General features: G+C 42.2%; 1 protein-coding gene across 5 annotated transcripts in view; it reads left to right on the plus strand.

Annotated features, from left to right (window-relative positions):
- Positions 1–25,301, plus strand: part of LOC124551162 (cytochrome P450 4g15-like) — a 166,439-nt gene that overhangs the window by 27,981 nt on the left and 113,157 nt on the right. The window contains exons 2-4 of one of the 5 annotated variants that reach the window (XM_047126136.1): positions 4,220–4,469; positions 22,473–22,618; positions 24,319–24,616. In XM_047126136.1, the coding sequence (XP_046982092.1) occupies positions 4,260–4,469; positions 22,473–22,618; positions 24,319–24,616 (654 nt within the window). In that variant the 5' untranslated portion in view covers positions 4,220–4,259. The remainder of the gene's footprint in view (positions 1–4,219; positions 4,470–22,472; positions 22,619–24,318; positions 24,617–25,301) is intronic. The other 4 variants (XM_047126135.1, XM_047126138.1, XM_047126140.1 and 1 more) reach the window with 4 other exon arrangements.

A 25,301-nucleotide genomic window follows, 5' to 3' on the forward strand; every position in this document is an offset into this window, starting at 1 on the left:
TTGCCACTCCAATTCACGTATCATGTCTGTGGCACTATCTCCCCTATTTCGCGATAGTAGGAAACGAGTTGCCCTTCTTTCAACTTTTTTGATGTCATCCGTTAGTCCCACCTGATGCGGATCCCACACCGCACAGCAATACTCCAAAGCCGGACGAGTGTGGTGTAAGCAGTCTCTTTAGTAGACCTTCACGCTTTTACAAGTTGTCCTGCAAAGCTATTTTCATCCCAATTCCGTATAGTACTCCTCTTCAGTTATTCGATCTACCCATCTAATCCTCAGCAATCTTCTGTAGCACCACATTTTAAAAGTTTTTAATCTACATTTGCCTCAACCGTTTTTCGTCAAGTTTCTCTTCCGTTCATGGCTACACTCCAGATAAATTCCTCCAGAAGTGTCTTCCTAATACTAACATTTATGTTCAATATTAATTAATTTCTCTTCTTGAGACACGGTTATCTTACTATTGCTAGGTTGCAATTTGTATCCTCTGAACTTCGGCCACTGCCAGTTTTTTCCTGCCGCGATATGAAAACTTGTCCGCTACTTGTATTGTCTTATTTCCTAATCTGATTCCGTCAGCGTCACGTGATTTAATTCGATTACTCTCATTACCCTCGTATGTGTTGATATTGATCTGGTGGACTCGTTTTAATACACCATTCGTTCCAAGTTCTTTGCTGTCTTTAACAGGCCGGCCGGAGTGGCCGAGCGGTTAAAGGCGCTACAGTCTGGAACGCACGACCGCTACGGTCGCAGGTTCGAATCCTGCCTCGGGCATGGATATGTGTGATGTCCTTAGGTTGGTTAGGTTTAAGTAGTTCTAAGTTCTAGGGGACTTATGACCACAGCAGTTGAGTCCCATAGTGCTCAGAGCCATTTGAACCATTTGTCTTTAACAGAAATACAAAATCTCAAAATTTTATTTCTTCTCTTTGAACTTTTGCTCCCGTTTGCAAATTTCGCCTTATAATGGAGAGATCAAATAACATCTGGGATTGGTGAAACCCCTGTCTCACCTTCGTCGACTACCGCTTCCCTTTCACATTTTCAACTCTCGTGACCGCAATCTGGTTTCCGCACAAGCTAAAAACACCTTAGTTCCCTGTGTTTTTCCCTGTCACCTTCGGAATTTTAATGGGCATAATTCGTAGTCATACTTCAATCAGTATTGTCAAACAGACTTTTTCTAAAAGTACAAATGCTATAGATGATTCTTCGTCTTCTGAGATAAATAGTAGAGTCGTATTACCTCTCATGATCCATCATTTTTCTAGAAACCAGACTGGTTTTCACCGAAATCGTCTGTTACCAATTCTTCCAGTCGTCTGTAAATAATTTAGGTCAGTATTTTGCCGTTATGACATATTAAACTGTAGATTTGTCACTTGACTTCTTTGGAATTGAATTTATTACATTCTTCTTCAACTATGAGGACATTTTTATGAATTTAAGAGTTCAGAGGAACTACATAGCTTTGTAATTTCGACACCATTTTTCGGAACATTTGATATTTAGCGATATTTATTAAACACCACATGCATTGATTCGAAACGATCCCAGCATACTATCTCTTTGGTTTTCTCTGTGTGACTGATTCCCTGTTTCATGGGTGTTTTACAGAATTGTTGTTTCCATTTCCTGAACAATATTGCGACGAACGACGCATCCACATTCTGCAGGTTCTGTGAGTTTTGCTGTACTATCCTCACTGCCTGGATCGCAGTCAAACTTCCAACTATTATCGCTTGCGCTCCACTGTTTATAGCACAGTTCGGCTTCCGAAGCCCACTACGCCCTCGGAGCCTTTCTTTTTCTTTTTTGCCAGATCACGCGCTGATAGTCCGTGAAATACACAAGTCTCTCAACGCCTCACAACTATTGTGAATGGGATAGTCGGCGAGATTTTAATAAATTGAATGTCGAATCCACTACTGTGATGGAAACCACGGTCTTGGACAGCGTCGTTAAGAATTCTATCGACATAAAGATTTTTCTCATTTTAAGAGTGGTGAAGGGCAACCCCATTTTAATTGTTAAAAACCATTCAAAAGCCAAGATCGCATAAAATATTTCTTTATCGAAAACAATTGGTTTCAACAGTTTTTACTGTCATCTTCAGCTCTTAAACATCTTTGGGTGGTAAAATATGACCATTCTACCCGTAACCTCACACACAAGATGTCAAGTGGATAAAAGTCATAAACGTTCGCTAAAATATTTAAAAACAAAAGCACCTTGTCCAAAAGACCGTGTCCATATACATATTACTCACAGATGCTTATTACATCATACAAACACGGTACACAATAGCACATCTGTTTACAAATGCTGGACACATGCTAAATAGTGCGAATTCGCAAGATGACGGGTAGTTGCCTGGTTTTTAATCGGCCCATCTTAAGTGCTTAGTGTTTGAGAATGGTATTCTGTCTTCACAGACCTGGCGGTACGAAATGCGTTAGACGTCGTGTTAGTGAAGAGGAATAAACGTGGGGCAGTCTGTTATTACCCTCACTGCTGCGTCTGGCTGAACTTGGATTCTACTCATACGTGTTATGCACACTATACGGCAGCAGAGTAGACAAGTCCTAAAGAAGAACATCGAAGCGTTGTGGTTTTGCGCCACATAAAGAACCAGTCGGCTTCTGTGTGATGTTACTGCGCGATCTCAGTTTTGCTGCGAAGTTTTGTATGTTTCTTGTACGACAAGCTCCCGTCTTGGGAAGCCTTGGCGGTGGAGGACGTGACCATTAAAGGTTCCATTTAGCTTTGCATTCGCCATTCTATTGTGAAGACGAAAGCAGCTAACTTCAGTATTCACTGGACTCGTTGTTAATCTCCACTTTTTGAAATTTTCATGCCCTGGACCACTAAGATGTAACTCTCACATAATATGTTCCTTATGAGCCTAATTATATTATGGCAGTATATAAAAGAGTTTCCTCGTTTCCATACTACATCATAAGCGGCTGTAACATCAATGAAAGCGTCGTTTAGTAGTTGTTGGAGCCCAGCTTTCATGTGTGAGTTTAAGGTAAGTACTTGACATGTAAAGCTTCTGAATACTGCTTATTGCATGGGAGTATCTTCACAGACCTTTGGACCGATTCTGTTAAGGCTGCTTCTTTCCAAAATCTTGTATCAGCATCTCAGGGATACGCTTGGACTACAACTGACAGCTTTATTTATTCGCTGATTTGCCAGGCTTCAGTATAGCAATGACTCGTTATTTTGAAGGCTTTCTGAAAGTTACCCAACCGCATAATACTGATGAAGAAGATCGCAAATCACTTACGAGTCTCATTCACACAATTGATGAGGAACTCTGCGTGTATCCCATCCAATTCTGGAGCTTTGCGTTTTCTCGTTTCTTCGAATGCTGCACTGCGTCATCTAAGGTGAAGTCCCTGGAATACTTTGATTTGTTGAATGCCTTGTGCTACAGATTGCTAAGCTTTTACTTAACAACTCTTGTATGTGGTTTATATGAGGGGCTATGGAGGGAGATCTATTTGCAATCTGGTCTGGCGTTACTCCGGGGTCTTTGCAGGTAGGAGATCGACTTCCTCCTACTTTTTAAGAGACTCCATGGCTCTCTGCTTGACCTCGTAAAATACAGACTCTCGGTTTTTTGTTCCCTCATTCTTTACGAGCTTCATCATGGTGCTTTAGTAATTCCTTACCTGTTTCTCACTCATTGGTGGTTAAATTGGACATATATTTCTTCACAGTCATTAGTCCAGTGTCGAATGTATTCCTTCCAGAACCTTCAAGGCGCACACTGTTTGCTATTGGTAAAACTGCTCCAGCGGATGCCTCATAATTTTCTCTTAATGGGGCTGTCCATCTGATCAATTTATCACGTTTTTTGTAGAATTCAGTCCAGTTAGATTTTCTAAAGTTCCATGTTGATCTAGAGATTGATCTAATTAGAGGTATTTGCATTCCTACATCAAGAACTACTTGATCTAATTATAGGTATTTGAATTCCTGCATCAAGAATTACTGGCCAGTGTTTGCTGTTTGGGAATCCTCCAATGATCTTTCTTTATTGAGAAGTGGTCCCTGGTAATCCTGGGTTACAAAACATAAATTGGTGTTGGAACACCCCTTCGAAGTTATATTTACTTTCAATCAAAAACTAGGCTTATTTTGTTATGTTCAGCCCTACTTATACCATTAACACGACTACATCCAACTAAGCTACTCACTGCAGGTTTGTTCTCAGGCGACCACGATAGCAGTTGAGCCATGGCATGGTGGGCGTGGCTGTTGGTGCAGTCGGCGGTGTGGTGCTGCGCCGGCGTGGTGGCGGTGCTGTGGTGGCTGTGGGTCACCAAACCCCACGTCGACATCCCAGGGCCGCCCACACTGCCCATCATCGGGAATGCTCTGAACTTCCTGGAGCATCCAGTGACTCTCCAAAAGATTCGAGACTTCCACCGCCAGTATGGAGACTTGATGAGGTGAGCTCACGGCGTCTGTTGGGAGAGTGATTAAATCCAACATAGCATACAGGCAGAAAATCCCACTGTCTAAGAGGCTGGCCCACACTGGGCATTGCCAGCTGTCTAATCTTTGTATAGCAATAACGTAACAGTGGGCCAAGCGAAACTTCTGCAGACATAGGAGCATTAGAGAATTGGGGCAACAGTTGATCAGTGGTCCATAACACAGGAAACTAAAGGTTGCGCTCCTTCAAGTTACAAAAACCAGGAACACGTCTGAGTGAGCCTGCGGTGCTGTTAAATGAGGTACCCAAAATCCAAGCTGGGGATGGGAAATAACAGGCCAAAACGGACAGGTCAGAAGTCATCAGACTCTGCAAACTTGGACACTGATGTCTTCCTGATGGCACTAGGATGGGTTCAGGATACACGTGGAGAAAGTGCAACTAACAGCGTAGACCAGACCAATGCATCAGAAGCCTCACCTTAAGTTATCTGTTGCCCATTAGCAACGTGGCTACATTCTCTACAAAAAGGACAATCTTAGCGAGAGTGAGCTAAAGGAGGAGTGACTAACATCTACCACTCCTCGCTTCTCTCCATCGCAGCTAGCCTACAAGCAGTCACTGTATCGGTTCTTGTTGGCCATCGGTTTGTAGCGGAACTGAAATGATGTTACGCTGCCAGTAATTTGGAGCCCACGTGTCGGAAACGGGAGCGCTGTCGTGAGACTGTCAGGGAGCACACGCTGATGCCATCTATTGGGAATTAGCGTGAGCTGACAGTAGCGGGAACTAGCCGAAAGGCACCACCACGCTATCCATCAGACAATGCACTAAGCTCTCGGACTCAAATGTATTCTTTTTCTTGTTAATTATAAGTTATTTAATATTGTTAAGCGATACTAGTAAATCATTATGACTGGTATGAACTCCAGGGTAATAAATATAAAATGTCTTAAACACTAAATGATTTCGATAAAAATGCAGGGTAAGGGCCCCACTCTTGGTGATACGAGCGTCGCTAGTGGTAGCTGGAGACAGAGGGACAGAACAATAGAATGGCCTGGGGAGTGTTGACGTGATCGGACGTTTGTAACTGTGATCACGCAAAAGTGTGCAATGGCGAAGAGGCGAATATCGTCGCCGTTTGTGGAGTAAAACGCGACGAATGGTTATCGAAGCCGCCTCTAAGCCACTGGGGCCGATTGTAAGAGTTCCTGCACCCAGATTTTATGGCGAACGTGCATTAGCTTGTACGAGTGCTACGGCTCGTGGTTCCAGCCGCCATTAAGGGCATGAGGCGTGAAGAGTTGCGTTATCCACATACATCTCACCACCAGCACCGGCACGTCCATCCAAGGCAAGACTGCTCGTAATTGTTAATTCGAACTTTATAGAAATGTAAAAGGAGAAAACCAGTTTTTCTTTTTATGCAAGTACAGAGGACAGAACACAGTTATGAGTAAAATTACGACGCATGTTGTTCATTGTAAAGTGTAGTAACCTCAAACATAGTATAGTGAAATCAGACTGAGGCCACCATCGCCTCTTTCACTTACAATTATTTTTGTTGTAGAATACTTTAGCGTACAAGAAGGTTGAAAATAGCAATGGTCACATCAGAAAGAGTCGCCATTTTATAGTTAACTTAAATTTTTCTGAGTAACTTTTTAAGTAACGTCACTTAAGCAATTCTACATCAATTGTTCAAAGAGTAATATCCAAAATCATTACATAAAGTCCAAGGATAGAAATTTGTTAACCCAAGTTGCATAAATAGTCTTGGTAGTAATTACCAAGGCAACACACAGAAATTGAAAGAGTATTTGCTTTGTTGAATCACCTTGAATGCTCAGTAATAGTAATATTCAAAATTAAGTTTAAATTCAATTCAAGCTGTTTTACTTTGAAGCGAGCCAAAAACTGATTTATTCTTTTGCTCCTTCAGAGCTGGCGACCGTAGTTATAAGTATTTTCTGGAGGATTCGACGGTAAGTCTGGTGCTCTCGCCGTGCTGATATGATTATCCATTGCTGCTAGCAGTGATGATTGGATACATAACCTCACCACCAAGTTAAGTGGTTCAGGTAGGCAGTGCTACCATGTGAACTATAGGGCACTGTAGGCCGTGGATCGAACCCGTTCAATCATCACAGGCCATTTGGGAAATAGTCCGGTAAGGAGTGTGCTTTAATCATTAGGTAAATACTGGCTAGTAACGGTCAAAATGTACATGCAAGTGAATTTAATAGCTTAGCAACGTCCAAGTAGCACATAGTTAATGTTGTGCAATGGCGAGGGTAGGAGTGGAGTAAAAGTGAACTGAGTGTGTGGCAGCTGTGCTGTATTCAAATATTAACAACTTGAATTCACTAAAACCCCTCACCATTAGGACTGAGCTATTTACCGTTAAAATACGTAGCAGTAAGCGCAAAGGCGTGACAGCTACAAGTCCGTATTGGTGATATACGTACGGAATTAGGAAGTGGGTCATTCTGTCAGGGGAGGGGGTGGAAATGGAAATGAGCGTTTGGCGTCATTGGCCGGGAGGCCCCTCGCGGGGCAGGTCCGGCCGCCATATCGCAGGTCTTATTACATTCGGCGCCACATTGGGCGACCTGCACGCCGGATGGGGATGAAATGATGATGAACACAACACAACACCCAGTCCCTGAGCGGAGAAAATCTCCGACCCAGCCGGGAATCGAACCCGGGCCCAGAGGACGGCAATCCGTCACGCTGACCACTCAGCTACTGGGGCGGACAGGGGAGGGGGTTAAAACAACTGAGTCAGTTGAGAACATACCCCGTTTACTGATGGTAGGGTTCGGCAGTTCATTCGCATTTGGCGACTGTGACAGGACTTACCAAGCTTCTAGAATAGTGGCTGCAATAAAAGTGTTTTATGTAAACTTGTAGTTTCAAGAAAATTTTAAAATTAAAATTCTGTTGTAGACAAATACACCACAATTGATAAGTTCAAGACGACAACCTGTAAAGCAGCAAAAGGAAGTCCAATAGTAGTAATTAAACAAGTAATACTTGATTTAATAAAAATCTGTATTAGTGAACCCAATGTATCTGTGGATGCAAGTCAAAAGGGAGAGGATATGGAATTAACAAGTTTGTTAAATAGGATGATGGTACAAATTCGAGAAGGGAATGTTAGCTTGAAAGCAGAAATGGATGAAATCCTATCTGGAAAAATAAAAGCCAATTTAGATATTTTGAATACGCAAAGCCAACGTATCACAGAGGTAAACAAATCAGTAAATAGCATTAGGGCTGAAATAACAAATGTTCAGAGAAAAGTCACAGAAATAGAGAAAAGATTTGATACCAAAATCCAGAAAAATAGAGAAATCAGTGGAACCTTTGGTTAGTAAAAAATTAGAACCGATAATTGAAAGTAAATTACAGGTAATAGTACCAGCTGTGAAGACAGAGATTGTAAAGAAACGGCAGCTGATATTGAAACACTGCGCAATACCACGTCGAGTTTTGATGCAGGTGTGCAGAAGCAGGAAAGTACACTGCATAGTGAGATAAAATGGTTAAGTCAGCAAGTTCAGAATCAGACGTTTCCTAACTGAAGTGGTATCGCATTGGTAATGAATAAATCAGAAATACTGAGTAGGGAGGAAAAACACGATCCTCAAAAGAAACAAGGTGGATGGCATCCAATGGATTTTATAAAAAATTGCGAATGTGTCTTATCAACAGACATGTCGGATAAAGAAAAAATTAATTTAGTAATAGACGCTTTAGCAGGTCATGCTAAACTTTGGGGATTGAATTTGGATATGGACAATTTGAAGTTTACAGACTTCATAGAAAAGTTCCTAGAGGAATTCTGGGGCACACAACAGAGAGATAGGTTGTGGAGAGAATTCGTTGTATCCAGAATGCCAGAACTTGGCGTGGGCTCATGAAAGAATACTATGAAGGATGGTTCAAGTATTTGGAGTATCTTAAAGATCATAGATCAGAATCAGAGATAGTGTGGGAGTTGTGGAAAAGCTACGTGACGATTCAAAGCGTTATGTAGGAGGCACTCGTCGAACATTCGATGAATTTTTAGAAAAAATCGAGAATGAAGATAGGTGGCGTGAAACTAGAGAGTTTCGAGGTTTCAGAAATCAGAATGCAATAGTATAAGGTGGTAGGAGTGAACAGCAAATTAGTATGATGAGAGGAAGTGGTCAAGGAGGTAACAATCAGCGAGGGAGAGGAAACTATCAGGCAAACAGGGTGCAATATCAAAATCAGGAAAACTAAATGCCGCGCAGGTCAAGGGCCTAACGCGAGCGGAAAGAAAGAAATGGCCCAAATATAGGGAAGATCGGAGTATTCATTACTATAGTAGGATAGTGCGTCGTTCGCCTGAAGAGCAGTTTCATAAACGAAACTTTGCGAAGTATAATGCAGGGATGCAAACAGAGGAGAGAGAGCGGGGAGGAATTATTAAGGGAAATGATGTAGGAAAAGAATATCGGTCGGATTTGAAGGATCAGGTGAATGGAATAAGTACAATTCGAGGTCAGAGTGACGAATTAATGAGGGGAGAGTCAGAGAAGGGATTGTTTGTCGGGAGGGATGGCAACTGTGCAGAGAGGCAGGGGCAAGGGAGGAGTGATGTTGATTATGGTAAAAGATTCGTACAAATAGCCAACGAATCAAATCGAGAAGTAATTAAAGAGGAAAGGGTGGATAAGAAAAAGGGGCATAGTGCAGATACGCATGCCGATTCAGAAATTATCTTGTATGCAGAATACGTACATCAGCTCAAAAGTCAGCCTGCACAATTAGAAAGATCTTCCGCTCAAGTGATTAATTCGGACGCGAATATGACAGTGTTAGAGAGCCATACCGATTATAATGTGTGTCTAGTGACAGCAAGAGTACACGACTGTGATGAAGATTCTTTTAAAGAAATTAGCGAAAGTGTATCTAACCAAGAGAAAGAGTGTTGTGATCCCTGTAGCACTGAAGCAAATGAGTTGAGTGAGAGTGGAATTCCATTAGTAGGCGAAAATAATGAAAGTAAGAGTGGTGGATGTACTATCCAACGAAGGGAAAGAAGAGAAATGGATTATAATTTGCGAGAATTATTTGAATCAGAAGAAGGTCATATTTCTAAGGAGGAGGAATTATCGTCAAAGTCATCAGAAAGCATCCAGGGAGAAAAAGAAGTAGAGGAAGTTTCCGATTCTGCAACCGAGAGTTCAGGCATGACAGATTCGAATGAGGAAGAGACAGCATTAAAGAGCCTAGATGTAGAATTATTGGAAAAAGTGGTAGAAGAATTTAGGATGAAAAGGAGAAAGAAACCTCCGGATAAAATGGTCAGAATAAAAACCGGAAAAAGAATATGGCAAGACCTAGCAGTGGAGAAGGGTTTATTATGGGAAGATAAAAATAGCATGAAGGAGGACAACAGGATGCAAACAATCATACCCATTAATGTATGTGAGTACGATTTATATGTATTGTTGGATACGGGTGCTCAAATAAGTGCTATTTCGCACGCATTTTTTGAGATGATCAAAGAGCAACGAGGAGTAGTCATGATGCCAGTAACCGATGTTAAAGTGATAGGGGCGACAGGGAAGTGTAGTAAGCCCGTTAAGCATCAAGTGATGATGGAATTTAAGATAAAAAACAAGCTATTTTCGAATGCATTTTTAGTAGTTCCAGAGCTCAGTTCCGAAATCATTTTAGGCATTGACTGGTTAATAAAACAGGACGTAATTATAGATCGTGAGAAAGGGATAATAGTTTGTCAAGTTGATAGTGCAGTATTATAAATACCATTTGAATCATCTAGAGTAATGGAAGAGAACCAGCTGAGATGGGCAGAATTTAGGGATGATCATGATTCAGGAATAGGTAAAAAATTCGATTGGTTTCCGGTGAGGCAGATAGTTGAAGATGGAGATAAAGAGACAATCCTTCGAAAGGTAGTGGATGAAACGGAAGGATTATCTGATACCCAAAGGGAGGATCTATGGCAAATTCTGAAAGAAAATCAGGAGGTATTTTCGGACAAACCGGGTCGACTGATAAATTATGAGCACTGCATGGAGGGCGAGGAACATGAACCTTTCTTTAAACCACCATATAATGTACCCTTGTCTAAGAAAGAAGCAGTTGAAAAGGAAATAGATAAAATGGTTTCATGTGGGGTCATTGAACGGAGTTCTAGCCCATATAATAACCCATTGGTGATAGTAGGAAAGAAGGATGGAAGTGTGCAAATAGTGGTAGATGCTCGTACACTGAATAAAGTAGTGAAGAGGAAGTTGGATCGTCCTGAGAACATAGCTAATTTATTGCAGAAGTTTAATGGTGTAAAGTACATGACTAGTTTAGACCTAATAGCCGAATACTGGCAAATCCCATTAAGTGAGGAGTCTAAGAAGTACACGGCATTTTTGTTCAATGGCAAATGCTACCATTACACAGCGGTACCATTTAGCCTAAATACTTCCGTTTCAGTGTTCATTCGGGCTTTAGACAAAATTTTAGGGAGTGAACTTAGTTCGTTAATCACAGTTTATGTAGATGACCTGTTAATTGCTACAAGGACATGGGAAGAGCACATGGAGTTATGCGACAGGTTGTTCAAAGCTTTAATTAAAGGAGGAATGACCCTGGACCTGAAAAAATGCGAGTTTGTGAAGAAACAAATAAAGTTTTCAGGTCACATAGTAACACCAGAGGGAATTGAAAAGGATCCTGATAAAGTCAAAGCAATAAGAAATTGTTTGACTCCCAAGAATAAAAAACAACTAAAGTCGTTTATAGGACTTTGTTCCCTTTATCATAAGTATGTGGATGATCAGGTGTTCAGAAGCCCACATCTGAACAACCTACTTAAGAAGAACAGTGTGTATATATGGACTGAGGGATGTGAAACAGCATTCAACTGGCTAAAAGACAATTTGGCTAAAAATATAATGTTATGGCAACCTGACTTTTGTGAACCATTCCACATGGAAGCAGATAGTTCAGATTATGGATTGGGAGTATCCATGTTTCAGGAGGTAATGATAAATGGGGAAAAAACTCATAGACAGATAGCATTTGCGAGTAGAACCATGTCTAAGTACGAAAGAAAGTACACGGTTTCAGGGAAGGAGGCCTTAGCTATTGTATGGGGTTTTAGGAAATTTCAACTTTTCTTATGGGGACATAAGACTGTGGTCCATACAGACCACAAAGCTTTAATATTTTTGAAGGATTGCAGATTGTTACATAACAGGTTGACCATACGGGCGCTGTTTTTACAACAATTTGATATAGATATCAAGTATGTTAAAGGGAAAGAACATTCAGTACCGGATGCTTTGTCGAGATTACCGGAAGGATGTGAGACACTAGAAAGTGGAAAGAACAGGGAAGGTGTTTTTGAGGTGAATTACTTCAAAAAAGAGGAAGGAAGAGAAAAAATTAGGGAATTATGTCGGAATATGCGAAGTTATCAAAGTGATGATGATGCACTCAAGTTGGTAAAGATAGAGTTTGACAATCCGGATGCAACTAACGTAAGGGCTTCATATAAAATACATAAAGGTGTACTGTATCTTCAAAGATTAAGTAATCCAGGGAAGTGGAGGGTATGTCAGCCGGAACAACACACTGAAGTGCTGATAGATCATGTTCACTTGGCATATGGTCATTGTGGTGCACGGAAGTGTACCGATAAGTTAGATGAATGCATTACCTTTAGCAACATGGCATGAAGGGTAGCACAGAGGATAAGATCTTGCGATCTATGGCAAAAGGCGAAAGTAACAAATGCCACTAATCAAGGGCCCATGCAATCAATAAGACCTGATGAAGTATTAAAAATAGTAGCAGTAGATATCTTTTGACCATTACTGAAAACCATGGGGGGTTTTGTGCACATATTTGTAGCAGCTGAACTTTTCTCAAAGTATATAAAGCTGTATCCCTTGAGAAAAGCTACTGCCAAAGCTGTGTATGATAAAATGGTGTGCGATTATTTTGTGAAAGTAGGGAAGCCAAAGAGAATACTATCAGATAATGGTGTTCAGTTTTGCTCAAAAATGTGGAAGGCTGGAATGACTGAGAAACAGGTAGAAGTGGTACATATCTCAGCTTATCACCCATCAAGCAATCCGGCAGAAAGATATATGCACGAGATAGGTCAGTTATTTAGGACGTACTGCCATAGAAACCACAAGAAGTGGAGCATGTACGTGAGTGAATTCGAAGAAATCATGAATTCATTTACTCCAGAAAAAAATCCTGAAAAAGACAAGAAGTAAAAGTCTAGTAGAAGACCTACTAGAATATCCAGATAGAGTTGAATTACATTGTGATAGTAAAAAGAACTAAGTAAAAGACAAGATGAGGAAACAAGCAGATGCGAGAATTCGTTGTCACGAAGAAAAAGTAAGGAATCCTAAATTCAAAATAGGTGATCTCGTTCTTGTAAAAACACATGAAAAGTCAAGTGAAATTAATAACGTGATCATCAAATTTACACACACACACACACACACATATATATATATATATATATATATATATATATATATATATATATATATATATATATATGGATACATAGTGGATATCAAAAGGTATGAACCACGGATTCTACCAGATTGAAAATTAAATAAATAAATATATAAATAAATATTAAAGTAAAGCAATATGTAAACAGTTTTGTTTCTTTTGTTCTATGTGAAAGGCAAATGTTCACTAAAATATGCTGCAGTATTCTAATGAATCCTCTAGTTTAAGTAGAGACTAAACAGATAGGGACAGACTGAGCTTCTAAGAAAGCCTTAATGGATGTGTAAATAAGTGTTGTGGAAGATGTAGAAAAATGAGGAGGTAAAGTGAAAAGGACAGGCTATAAAGCAATAGGTGCATTACATGTGTTTTACTTGCCTGAGATAAAAGAAGTGTATTTAAAGTTTTTGTAAAGAAATGTTTAAAGTGTACTGTGTTTAGAAGTAAGAAAATTGGAAAGAGTATATTTAAATCATTTGTGTAATGTTTAGTTGTAAAGAGAGAAAGATTTGGTGTTGAATTTTAAATATGTAATATAAGTGTGGAGGTGTACCAGTAAGAAAGGGAAAAACCCTTTGTAAAAAGCTTAACGATCGTTTTCAGATTCATTATAGGAGAGACTTCATTTTGAATTATCACTGTTAGATACTTCAATAAGATGTGGGGCGTGTGTAACTGAACTGAAATGATGTTACGCTGCCAGTAATTTGGAGCCCGCGTGTCGGAAACGAGCGCGCTGGCGTGAGACTGTCAGGGAGCACACCCTGATGCCATCTATTGGGAATTAGCGTGAGCTGACAGTAGTGGGAACTAGCGGAAAGGCACCACCATGCTATCCATCAGACAATGCACTAAGCTCTCGGACTCAAATGTATTCTTTTTCTTGTTAATTATAAGTTATTTAATATTGTTAAGCGATACTAGTAAATCATTATGACTGGTATGAACTCCAGGGTAATAAATATAAAATGTCTTAAACACTAAATGATTTCGATAAAAATATGGTAGGGGCAGGGCCCCACTCTTGGTGATATGAGCGTCGCTAGTGGTAGCTGGAGACAGAGGGACTGAACAATAGAATGGCCTGGAGAGTGTTGACGTGATCGGACGTGTGTAACTGTGCTCACGCAAAAGTGATTGGGTAACGGCGAAGAGGCGAATATCGTCGCCGTTTGTGGAGTAAAACGTGACGAATGGTTATCGAAGCCGCCTCTATGCCACTGGGGCCGATTGTAAGAGTTTCTGCACCCAGATTTTATGGCGAACGTGCAGTAGCTTGTACGAGTGCTACGGCTCGTGGTTCCAGCCGCCATTAAGGGCATGAGGCGTGAAGAGTTGCGTTATCCACATACATCTCACCACTAGCACCGGCACGTCCATCCAAGGCAAGACTGCTCGTAATTGTTAATTCGAACTTTATAGAAATGTAAAAGGAGAAAACCAGTTTTTCTTTTTATGCAAGTACAGAGGACAGAACACACTTATGAGTAAAATTACGACGCATGTTGTTCATTGTAAAGTGTAGTAACCTCAAACATAGTATAGTGAAATCAGACTGAGGCCACCATCGCCTCTTTCATTTACAATTATTTTTGTTGAAGAATACTGTAGCGTCTAAGAAGGTTGAAAAGAGCAATGGTCACATCAGAATGAGTCGCCATTTTATAGTTAACTTAAATTTTTCTGAGTAACTTTTTAAGTAACGTCACTTAAGCAATTCTATATCAGTTGTTCAAAGAGTAATATCCAAAATCATTACATAAAGTCCAAGGATAGAAATTTGTTAACCCAAGTTGCATAAATAATCTTGGTAGTAATTACTAAGGCAACACACAGAAGTTGAAAGAGTATTTGCTTTGTTGAATCACCTTGAATGCTCAGTAATAGTAATATTCAAAATTAAGTTTAAATTCAATTCAAGCCGTTTTACTTTGAAATGAGCCAAAAATTGATTTATTCTTTTGCTCCTTCAGAGCTGGCGACCGTAGTTATAAGTATTTTCTGGAGGATTCGACAGTAAGTCTGGTGCTATCGTCGTGCTGATAGGATTATCTACTGCTGCTAGCAGTGATGATTGGATACATAACCTCACTACCAAGTTAAGTGGGTCAGGTAGGCAGTGCTACCATGTGAACTGTAGGGCACTGTAGGCTGTGGATCGAACCCGTTCAATCATCACAGGCCATTTGGGAAATAGTCCAGTTAGGAGTGTGCTTTAATCATTAGGTAAATACTGGCGAGTAACGGTCAAAACTAACATGCAAGTGAATTTAATAGGTTAGCAAGGTCCAAGAACACATAGTTAATGTTGTGCAATGGCGAGGGTAGGAGCAGAGTAAAAGTGAACTGAGCATGTGGCAGCTGTGCTGTATTCAAATATTAACAATTTAAATTCACTACTACCTCTTACCATTAGGACTGAGCTACTTACTGTTAAAATACATAGCAGTAAGCGCAAAGGCGTGACAGCTACAAGTCTGTATTGGTGATATACATACGGAATTAGGAAGCGGCTCATTCCATCTGGGGAGGTGATTAAAACAACTGAGTCAGTTGAGAACATACCCCATTTACTGACGAAAGGATTCGGCGGTTCGGTCGCAGGTTGATGGCATTTTCAGCTTACCCGCCAGTCAAAGACGCTCTCAGTGAATCCATTACTCAGCTCCCCGACCCTTTACACCCTGGTGGGTATCTTAATGCACACGAAGAGCTTTGGGGCTCTGCAACCACCTGCCCCACAGGCCAGTGCAATTGTGAGCTTCTCATGTTGTCACTTGCGTGTTTCTTGAACGTGGTGGGAGCACTGTAGTAGGGTTGTTCGTTTAGTATGCTCTTTGATCTTTGCATGCTCCACTTAGTGGAAAACGTTCAATCACCCAAGTGATGAATTCCGGATCTGGATTTACCTGACAGACATGCTGGTGACTGACAGAAAGCCCCACAATGGGCACTTTACGGCTTTCTGTCTTTGAACCCCGTGACAGTGTTCAGAAATGGGTGGATCATATTAGCAAAGGATCTATCCCGCCACCAGGTATCCATTCTACAGTCTTCAGGCGTGCTAGAAACGCAGCCCATTCTATGGTGGAGCGACGAACACCACCTGTCGCCGGTTCTAGGCGCTTCAGTCGGTCGCATGTTCGAATCCTGCCTAGGGCATGGATGTGTGTGATGTCCTTAGGTTAGTTAGGTTTAAGTAGTTCTAAGTTCTAGGGGACTCATGACCTCAGATATTAAGTCCCATAGTGCTCGGAGATCTTTTTGAACCACCTGGCAATCAGGCCCAGGCAGGTGGTTATGCGCAGGCTCAAGTGCCAGCCAGCTGCAGAGAACCTCGGAGACATCTCAGTAGCGAGGGTGAAATGTCGCCGACTATTAGAGACAGCAAAAAGATATCTCGGGGACAGCTTCTAAACGGTATAAACCGTCCCACTAAGAATAGAAGACAAGCAGGAGAGTTCTGAGAGAGGAGGGAGGGTCCCAGTGGCTGACGTGAGGGGAATGTAGGTCTCAGACAAACCTGCGAGACACTGCCCAGACTATGGCCGAGTAGTTTTCCACCGTTATCCTCAACGCCAGTTGAGATCTAGTTTTCTGGCGCAACGCAGTGACTGCTGAGAAGGTCTGCTGGGACTTCAGTTCCACCAGTTGTGAAAGATACGAGCACCTCCTTTCCATGCATCACCTAGATTCTGCATTATGTTCAACTGGCGACAAATCGTCTGGTTACTGTTGGCTCCAGTGAAGCATGCTGTGGCACCTGATAGGGCGAAGCGAAATAATCATCCTCAACCTCTTTAACTTGATTTGAGCGTCACAGCCCCTTCCCACCCTGTGTAAAGCCACAATTTGAATTTTAACACCTGTGAAGGGAAGTAAAGTGCACATAAAATAACGCGGCCGGTAGATGCGCAGTTGGCAGGGTATATGTGGAGAGAGCGGTAGTGGGGGGGGGGGGGGGCTGGGGGGCAGGCTGTGTAAAGGAAATACCAAGCGCTGGAGGGGAGGCGTCGTTCTCAACTGAAGCCTGCGCTCACATTTTTTGTAAATATTAAGTGGAGCCCCTGCACTCCTACCCTTGCATGCTGGCCACTGGAAACGATCTGCTTTTGCTATTACCCAAAAAGAATGCCGCTGAAAATGTAACAAAAGCAGAGGATTATGTTCGCCTGTCTTGATAACCATTTGCAATTTGCAGAGAAGCACCATGAGTGGCGAATTTCGAGTAAAACTTACATTTCACTTGTTGCCATGTTAAAACATGTATCTTTTGCCAAAGCACAGCACCGTTTGCACAATGTCACCTCACATACATATTGCGCAGACGCAACGGCTAGAGAATTCTGAAACACTGGTTTATTAATGTTATTAAGTGAGGAATTAAGTTCAATAGCTTAGGAAAAACTACGTCCTTGGTACAAAAATAATGTGTAGTATCTTCCGTTGTGTTGATCCAAAACACACAGCATTCCTGGCTTCACCTATCCATCATCCTTAAAAATTACAGTCTTTCTTTAGTGGAACGTGACAAGGGAAATAGGGAAGTTTTGCATAATAAGCATAAGGCAAAGTACACTCCTCTTTGAGTGCTATCATGTGTATTGTTTAATTATGAATGTTTATAGACAAGGGACGTTCAATAAGCAATGCCCCATTTTTTTTTCTCGGAACATATTTGTAGTTAAGAATGAGAATTTAGTGACAATACACATCAACACGTCTTGTCTGTGTACTATTTTTCTACGTAGTCTCCATCAGCTTCTATGGCCATGTGCCAGCATCATGGAAGAGCATGTACTCCCTGCTAGTAAAAGCTCTTGTCCTGTAGGTGTAGCCACGTTTTCACTGCATGATTGACACTCCCGTCATCTTCAAGGTGTGTTCCCCGTAGGGAATCTTTAAGTGGCCCAAAGAGATGGAAGTCCGAGGGTGCCAGGTCTGGAGTGCAGGGTGGATGAGGCAATGATGTCCAACCCAATTTGGCGATGTGTTCCTGGATTCTCATTCTTGTGTGTGGGGGTGCATTATGGTGTTGGAGCAAGATTTCTGCTGGATTCTTGTCGATGCCATTATAATGGGAATGATCCCATTATAATCCCAGAAGACTGTCATCGTGACTTTTCCAGCAGAGACGGTTGTCTCGAATTTATTCTTTTGTGGTGAATGATAATGATGTCACTCCATGGACTGCCTTTTTGTTTCCGTCGCAAAGTGGTGCACCCAGCTTTTGTCCCCCGTAACGAACCGTCACAGTAAAACCTCTCTGTTGGTCTCAAAGCGCTCAAACGAATCAGATGAAATGACCTATCTTTGAATCTTGTGGTCCGCTGTGAGCATTTGTAGAACCCATCGTGAACACTTCTTTGTATATCTGAGAGTCTTGATGATTTCAGACGCACTTCCAATGCTGACTGACAACTGTAGACCCAATTGTCGAGTTGTGAATCGCCAGTCGGCATGAATAATGGCATCCGCACGATTCAGCATGTCTGGAGCAGTGGCTGTGACAGGACGTCCCCAGCATGGCTGATAAAGGGGCTCTGTTTCTGCATTTCCTGAGGCTATAACTTTCTTTACCTATCGTCCAACTGTACTCCTACCAACTGCTGCATCGTCATACACTGCAAACAAATGTTTACGGATGTTTACCACCATTTCTTTTTCTGCACACAATGATTCAATAACAGCACGCTGCTTGTAACGTGAGTCGTGTGTAGACGCCATTTTGACGCTGTAGAACGGCCCTGCCATATGTCAGGACGGTTCTAAACTTCACCGGCGAAGAGAACAAACATCAAATGTGAAGCACCAACAAGGACGTTTGTTATGTATAGTCATGGCTTTTTTAAAAAATGTCGGACATTATTTATTGAATGACCTTCGTAAATAACAGGAATTTTTATGAACATGCTGAAGTCAAATGTTTTGCTTGAAAATATACTGTGTTTTTAGTCGCACAATATTTATGGTAATGTGTGTGTTATTTGATTAAAAAGGTGATATGTCGGTCATATTCTATTATCATTTTCTATTATTTGCCTTTATTCTATGATTCCAGGTTTTGGTATAAGAGTGTATTCTTCCTGATGAGCGTGTGGGAGTAACTATAGGGTTTGTGACTAAAACTGCTCAAGATTACGAGGTTGCTCAGTACATCTCGAAAGCGCCATGAAGCGATACGCTCCTGATTTGACCGCAACACCTCAACTGCAAGCGCTACTCATTCAGATTAAGTGGAAAAAACGTGGCAGGGGCATAGTTCTGAACAGCATACTAAAATTCCTAACCGGTGAGATGTGCGGGTTGCGGTGGAGGGCGGGGGCACCATGTAAAGATCACTTTCATTACATTTTTGCCAACGGCCTTGCCGCAGTGGTAACATCGGTCGCCGTCAGTTCATCGAAGTTAAGCGCTGTCGGGCTGGGCTAGCACTTGGATGGGTGACCACCCGGTCTGCCGAGCGCTGTTGGCAGGTGGGGTGCACTCAGCCCTTGTGAGGCAAACTGAATAGCTACTTGATTGAGAAGTAGCAGCTCCGGTTTCGTAAACTGACATACGGCCGGGAGAGCAGTGTGCTGACCACATGCCCCTCCATATACGCATCCAGTGACGCCTCTATGTTGAGGATGAGACGGCGGCCTTCCAAGGCCTGTTCGGATGAAGTTTAGTTTTTTAGTTTTATTTACATTTTTACTCGAATATCTCAAAACCCGTGACTTCTAGGGAAAATGCTTCTCAGTACAAAATTAGACTACAATAAATATCCCATAAAGATAGTCCAATTGATTTCTCATCTTCGAGTAATACTTCCCGCTTTGCATGCAAAAATCGCATATTTCTGAAAATAGTGTTTTAATGGCATAAAATTAATATCTACGGTTATCTCAAGTGCGTTAAGAAGAAATTTTAAATGGTGTGTGCCACCTATGAGTCCAACAGAGCCGTATTCGTGGATACATGGTGTTCTCGGAGTGTAAAAGAGTGAAGGCGGAGAGGAAGGTTGGGCGTCGGATTCTGGCCCTGCGCTCCCCGCGTTCGTAGGTCACAAAACGGAACAGCGAACAGGTGGTCCGCCGCTCTCGTACCGCACTGTAGCACAAAGAGCGACTGCGCGGAGTTTCACGAGGCTACACCGACCTCCGCAGGGCGCCTTATCAACCACTGCCGACGGAGTGACCAGTCATGCCCGGGGAGTGATTTTTTTTTTCCCCACAAAGTGCATCAACACTGCATGGAATACGCACATGAGCTGCCACTGATACTAACGCAGATGGTTGGAACCCACGTAAACGTCTGCAGACTGTTCTGTGTTACTAGAGGCGAAACTACTTCTTTGACTTCTGATACGGCAGCCGCAGCGTTCTTCAGGGAAAAATAACTTCCCCCACTATCACAATGCTACTCGGTTTACGATTTGTAGACACACTATACCTGCACACCATTTCCTGTCCAGTTCTCTTACGTCAGTGGGGAAAATAACGTCACTGAACTCGTGTTTACACAGTGGAGTTACCAGAATAACCAAATTAAGTTTCTGGATAGAACTATCAATAAAACAAAACCGTAAACATATGTTTGAAATTTACCGTAAACCCATAGGAACGGACATTAGTATTCCCAATCTTCGAACCACCCACACTTACAAAAGCAAGCAGCATTTCGACCCATGCCCCATAGACTCAACACAGTGCCACTCACCAAGTAAAATTACCCAAAAGAACTGGACATAATAATGCAGACAGCAAAACAACGATTACAATAGTAACAAAGTCACAAAGCTAAACAACAAAATTAAAAGTAAAACAAAAGCAGAAAGCACCAAACCACAGACAAAAAGGCAACAGAACCAAACAATACACTCAGTACCATAACAACAATACGGAATAATCAGAAAAATATGATAGAAAACACAAGATGTTGAACAAAACGTACAAACAGATACTTGCACATAAAATCACCAACATTTTCAAATGACAGGAAATAATCATAGCATACACAACAGACAGTTCTAAACAAAAATACACCCCCAAACCAACAAAAACAGATATCAGGTATATATCAACTACAGTCTAAGTCTTGTAATGGCAGATACATAGAAAAACAGAACATTTGATGCCAGATACAAAGAACACATGAGAGCCTGGAAATATGGGACAAACTGCTCAAAAATTGCAGAAGACTTGAGAGAATGTAACAGCAAACAAGCTGCTAGAGAAGGAGCCATGAAAATAATAAGAATCGACAGTAAGAAAGACCTCCTAACCTACAAGAAATTTACCACATACAGAAAACTAAAGCAGAAATGATAAAGTACACATGTCAAACAATTCATAGTTTACACTAAGAGATAAAATAATAGAATAACACTCCAAATGAGGATTATTGTCATAATAATAACAACACTTCTTCACTCACTTGTCCATGAACTCCTCCACAGAACATTTAAACCAAAACTCAAGTTAGCCAATCCAAAGCTTTCAGCCAGTCTCTACTAGCTATTACATTCACTTTCAACATTCTACAACCCAAACTATCAATTCCCCGCCCTCCCCATACACCCCCTCCCCACACACATAGACATAAAGGTAGTTTACAACATATACTTTGCTGGAATGAGCGTTTGGCGTCATTGGCCAGGAGGCCCATTACGGGGCAGGTCCGGCCGCCTTGGTGTAGGTCTTATTACATTTTGCGCCACATTGGGCGACCTGCGCGCCCGATGGGGATGAAATGATGATGAAGACAACACAACACCAAGTCCCTGAGCGTAGAAAATCCCCGACCGAGGCGGGAATTGAATCCGTGCCCCTTAGGCCAAGACAACACAACACCAAGACCCTGAGCGGAGAAAATCGCCGACCCAGTGTGAAATCGAACCCGAGCACCTTAGGACGACAGCCCGTCACGCTGACCATTCAGCTATCGGGGGGACATATACTTTTTCAGATTGCTAATATGTAGGTTAACAAACCAAACGGAAGTAAACACATAAATAAGTCACAATGTTTACTATCTTCAAAAGCTCAGTGTTCGAACTAATAGCTATATCTAGAGGCAAAAGAGTAATAGTGCAGCACAAAGAAGAAGGAGAAACATGGTGAACAGTGGGAAGGAAAAGTTCGGATTACTAAATAGTGCTTACATTTCGCAAATGAAGTGGCAGACCAGATGAGAGGAGACGAAGGTGCCAACAAACTATTTATTTACATAAAGAACGCGACGTGAACTGTTTGATGATCTAAAAATAACAAACCTAAATCACTCTAAATCCCACTGAAGATACCTTACAGTAAGAAAAAGGTAAAACGCGCCTTGGGAAAACAAATTACGTTGTAGCATGAAAAGGAGGTTTCATTCACAAAACAAGTATTATTAAATGAGTGCTTATTTATTGTGAGTGACCAGAAATATATTGTCCTCTCACCATTAATTGTATTACTGATAGACTGCATAAGTCTCTTCCCTTCAGAAACTGCTGGCACTTGTCGTGTGGGCTGCACTGGGTGGAGTCGCTTGTGACTTGTGTACAAAGAGCTTTTATACAAAACCGTTCAAGAGCTGGAGCTGTCAATTGTCTAACACACTGAAGATCTTCGCAAGTGTGACACGCAGTCAGTAAGTATTCGACAATGTCTATTTCACTGTCTGCACTACCATTGCCTGGAATATTTTTCACGGAATGATGGCTATCAGATGCATCACCCCAGCCCAGCTCTCCAAACGTCTGAAGAGGCGCAGAGGCTTACACCGTGTCGCTCTGCAGCAGAAGCAGGTCACCTGCATGTTACTGAACTTTGCACACAAGTTAAGGAATGCATTACAACAGATGAATTTTCTGGGCTTCAACACAATCACTCCCGTTGTATCAGACCTACTCACACCCACCCCGAATATATACTGTGGATATGTGGCAAGAGGCTCCACACAGCGCAGCTAGTGGTTCCTGTGTCAACGGTGAGGAGAGGTGGGCTGCAGAGTGGTGCAGCAAATGCCGTCGTACGAAAGCTGAATGGGAGCGGAAATGATTAGCGAATGGGGTAAACCATTAAGCAGCAATAGCAATATCAATATCAACAAGAGTCAGGCTCCCTGTGCTAAGCACAAACGGTGGTGTCACAGCGCAGTGGCTCTGAGAGCGAGTGGGCGGAGCGCTTGCCGCCAGCCGTGGTAAAGAGCCGTTGGGGGCGTGGCTCCATGGGCACACGCCATTGGCTCCGCCACATCCCGTGCGTCCCCTGTCAGTGTCTAATTGGAACTTGCAGTTCTGTTGCCAACTTGGCGACGCTCGTGGGGTGGTATCGATATCTGATACCACATCCCTCCCCGCAAAACCTCCTCTTCATCACTGGGCAGTGTAGATGACCGAGCGACGACAGGGAGGGAGGAGTGGGGGAGGGTTCCAGGTGGCAATGAGGAGATGGGAGCCGAAACAGAGACTGGCGCCGAGCTCTTTGCCGTCTACGAAAAAGTCAGAAATCAGCTGTAGCAGAGCATGCTCTTCAGTCAGGAGACCACGAAGTGAAGTTTCCTGAAACAGAAGTTTTATCTACAACATCAAATTATTACCCAAGACTATGTAGGGAAGCCACTGAAATTCATAAGCACCAGGATAATTTTATTAGGAAAGAGGAAATGAAACTTAGCGACATATGGACAGTAGCTCTGCAGAATCACTATACAATGTCATCGTTGACAAGATGACAATCGATAGTTAAGTATTATCTTTGACAAGGACTATCTCTGCTCATGACGTGTTATTTCGACTATATCCCCCTTTCCTACAGTATATATGTCGCTCGGACCGGCCAGTCGGTAAGACTCAGCCGAGGGGCGTCTCTGAGGATGTCCAAGCAGTCCTGGACGAAACGTCAGGAACAGAAGAGTTTCTTGGACCACGACCTCGCATCCGGAAAGGTTTACGAGCAGCTACGTCATCCGGTCGTGAAAGCCTTAACTCTTTAATTACCATGTACAAGTTTATGCTTGCTTTTCATTAAACACGTTATTCATTGGTTAGCTATACCATCAAATTCATAAACCCTTAGTTTATCTATGAGTATTAGATGTATCTGCCAACGGCCTTGCCACAGCGGTAACACTGATTCCTGTCAGATCAGCGAAGTTAAGCGCCGTGCTTGGCCAGCACTTAGGTAGGTTATGGTACGGGTTTGGTGACCCCTCTTGGCAAGCAGGGTGGTCGGTCGGTACACCCGGGCCTTTCGAGGCCTGTTTGGACGGAGTAGTGGACGTCTCTAGAGCAGTACAGTAAAGCTTCTTCTTGCGTGCTTCAGCTTTTCTGTGACGTTTTGTTCCAGTGAGTATCGCAGTTTCTGCAGACTTCAGTGTACATACAGCTGTTTTCCCGCCATGCCAGTAAATAAAAAGTCTGGGTGCTGTGGTCGTGGTGGCAGGTTCTACGCGGGCCCGAAACTGGTGATAATGGTCGCTCACCCAGACGACATACAACACATCCTGGTGACGTCCAAATTGGTAGAACGAGATCCCCTGAGCACGAGCGCCATGTGGCCCTTCGTCGGCGACGGATTACTCACCCTCAATGGTAGCCGGTGGAAGACACATCGCAAACTCATCAACCCCACGTTTCACTCTGAGGTGAGTCAAAACCAACATGTCAAGACTTACAAAGCTTAGCTAAAATACAATAGTGGAAAATGATAAAGCAGCATCATCATGCTACGGTCGCACATAAAGGGGCTTTCACTGTCATCCCGAGCAAACTGTAGGCTTTTTGTGATATTTATCTCGGAGACAGAGGCGGTTCGTGGTTTCAGTACTACGGAAAGCTGCAAAACTGTCGTGAATGTGTGACGGAATGTTCATTGATTTTTTCCCTCCTTTTCATTTATGCAATCTGTGCTACGTAACATTTGTAAACTAATATATAAAATACTGTACCTCTATAGTTTCTTTTGCATGAGTACAATACCCGGAGATGTAGCAAGAAGGTGAAATCAGAGGAAGACAAAGACAGTTGAAAGACTACTGAATGGAAAGGGACAAGTAATGGCATTCGTTGAACTAGTTGGGCGAGAAACGCAAAATGTTACGTTACAATACACTAAGAATTAATTATTGGTGTGAAAAGTGATGTACAGTGAGAGGAAATTGTCGGAGGTCGAGTTGTAATTTTTAAAAGTGACTGCTACACAGCGAGTTTTACGTTGTGCTACACTTACTTAGAGAAAAGAAAGATACGGTTTGGTAAGTCTTCGATATAAATGTTGTTAATAATAAACTTTTTCTCATTTGCTTGAATATAAACTGAGAGTGCGATCTC

The sequence above is a fragment of the Schistocerca americana genome, chromosome 9 (genome assembly GCF_021461395.2).
Source record: "Schistocerca americana isolate TAMUIC-IGC-003095 chromosome 9, iqSchAmer2.1, whole genome shotgun sequence".
NCBI classification, from domain to species: Eukaryota; Metazoa; Arthropoda; class Insecta; order Orthoptera; family Acrididae; genus Schistocerca; species Schistocerca americana.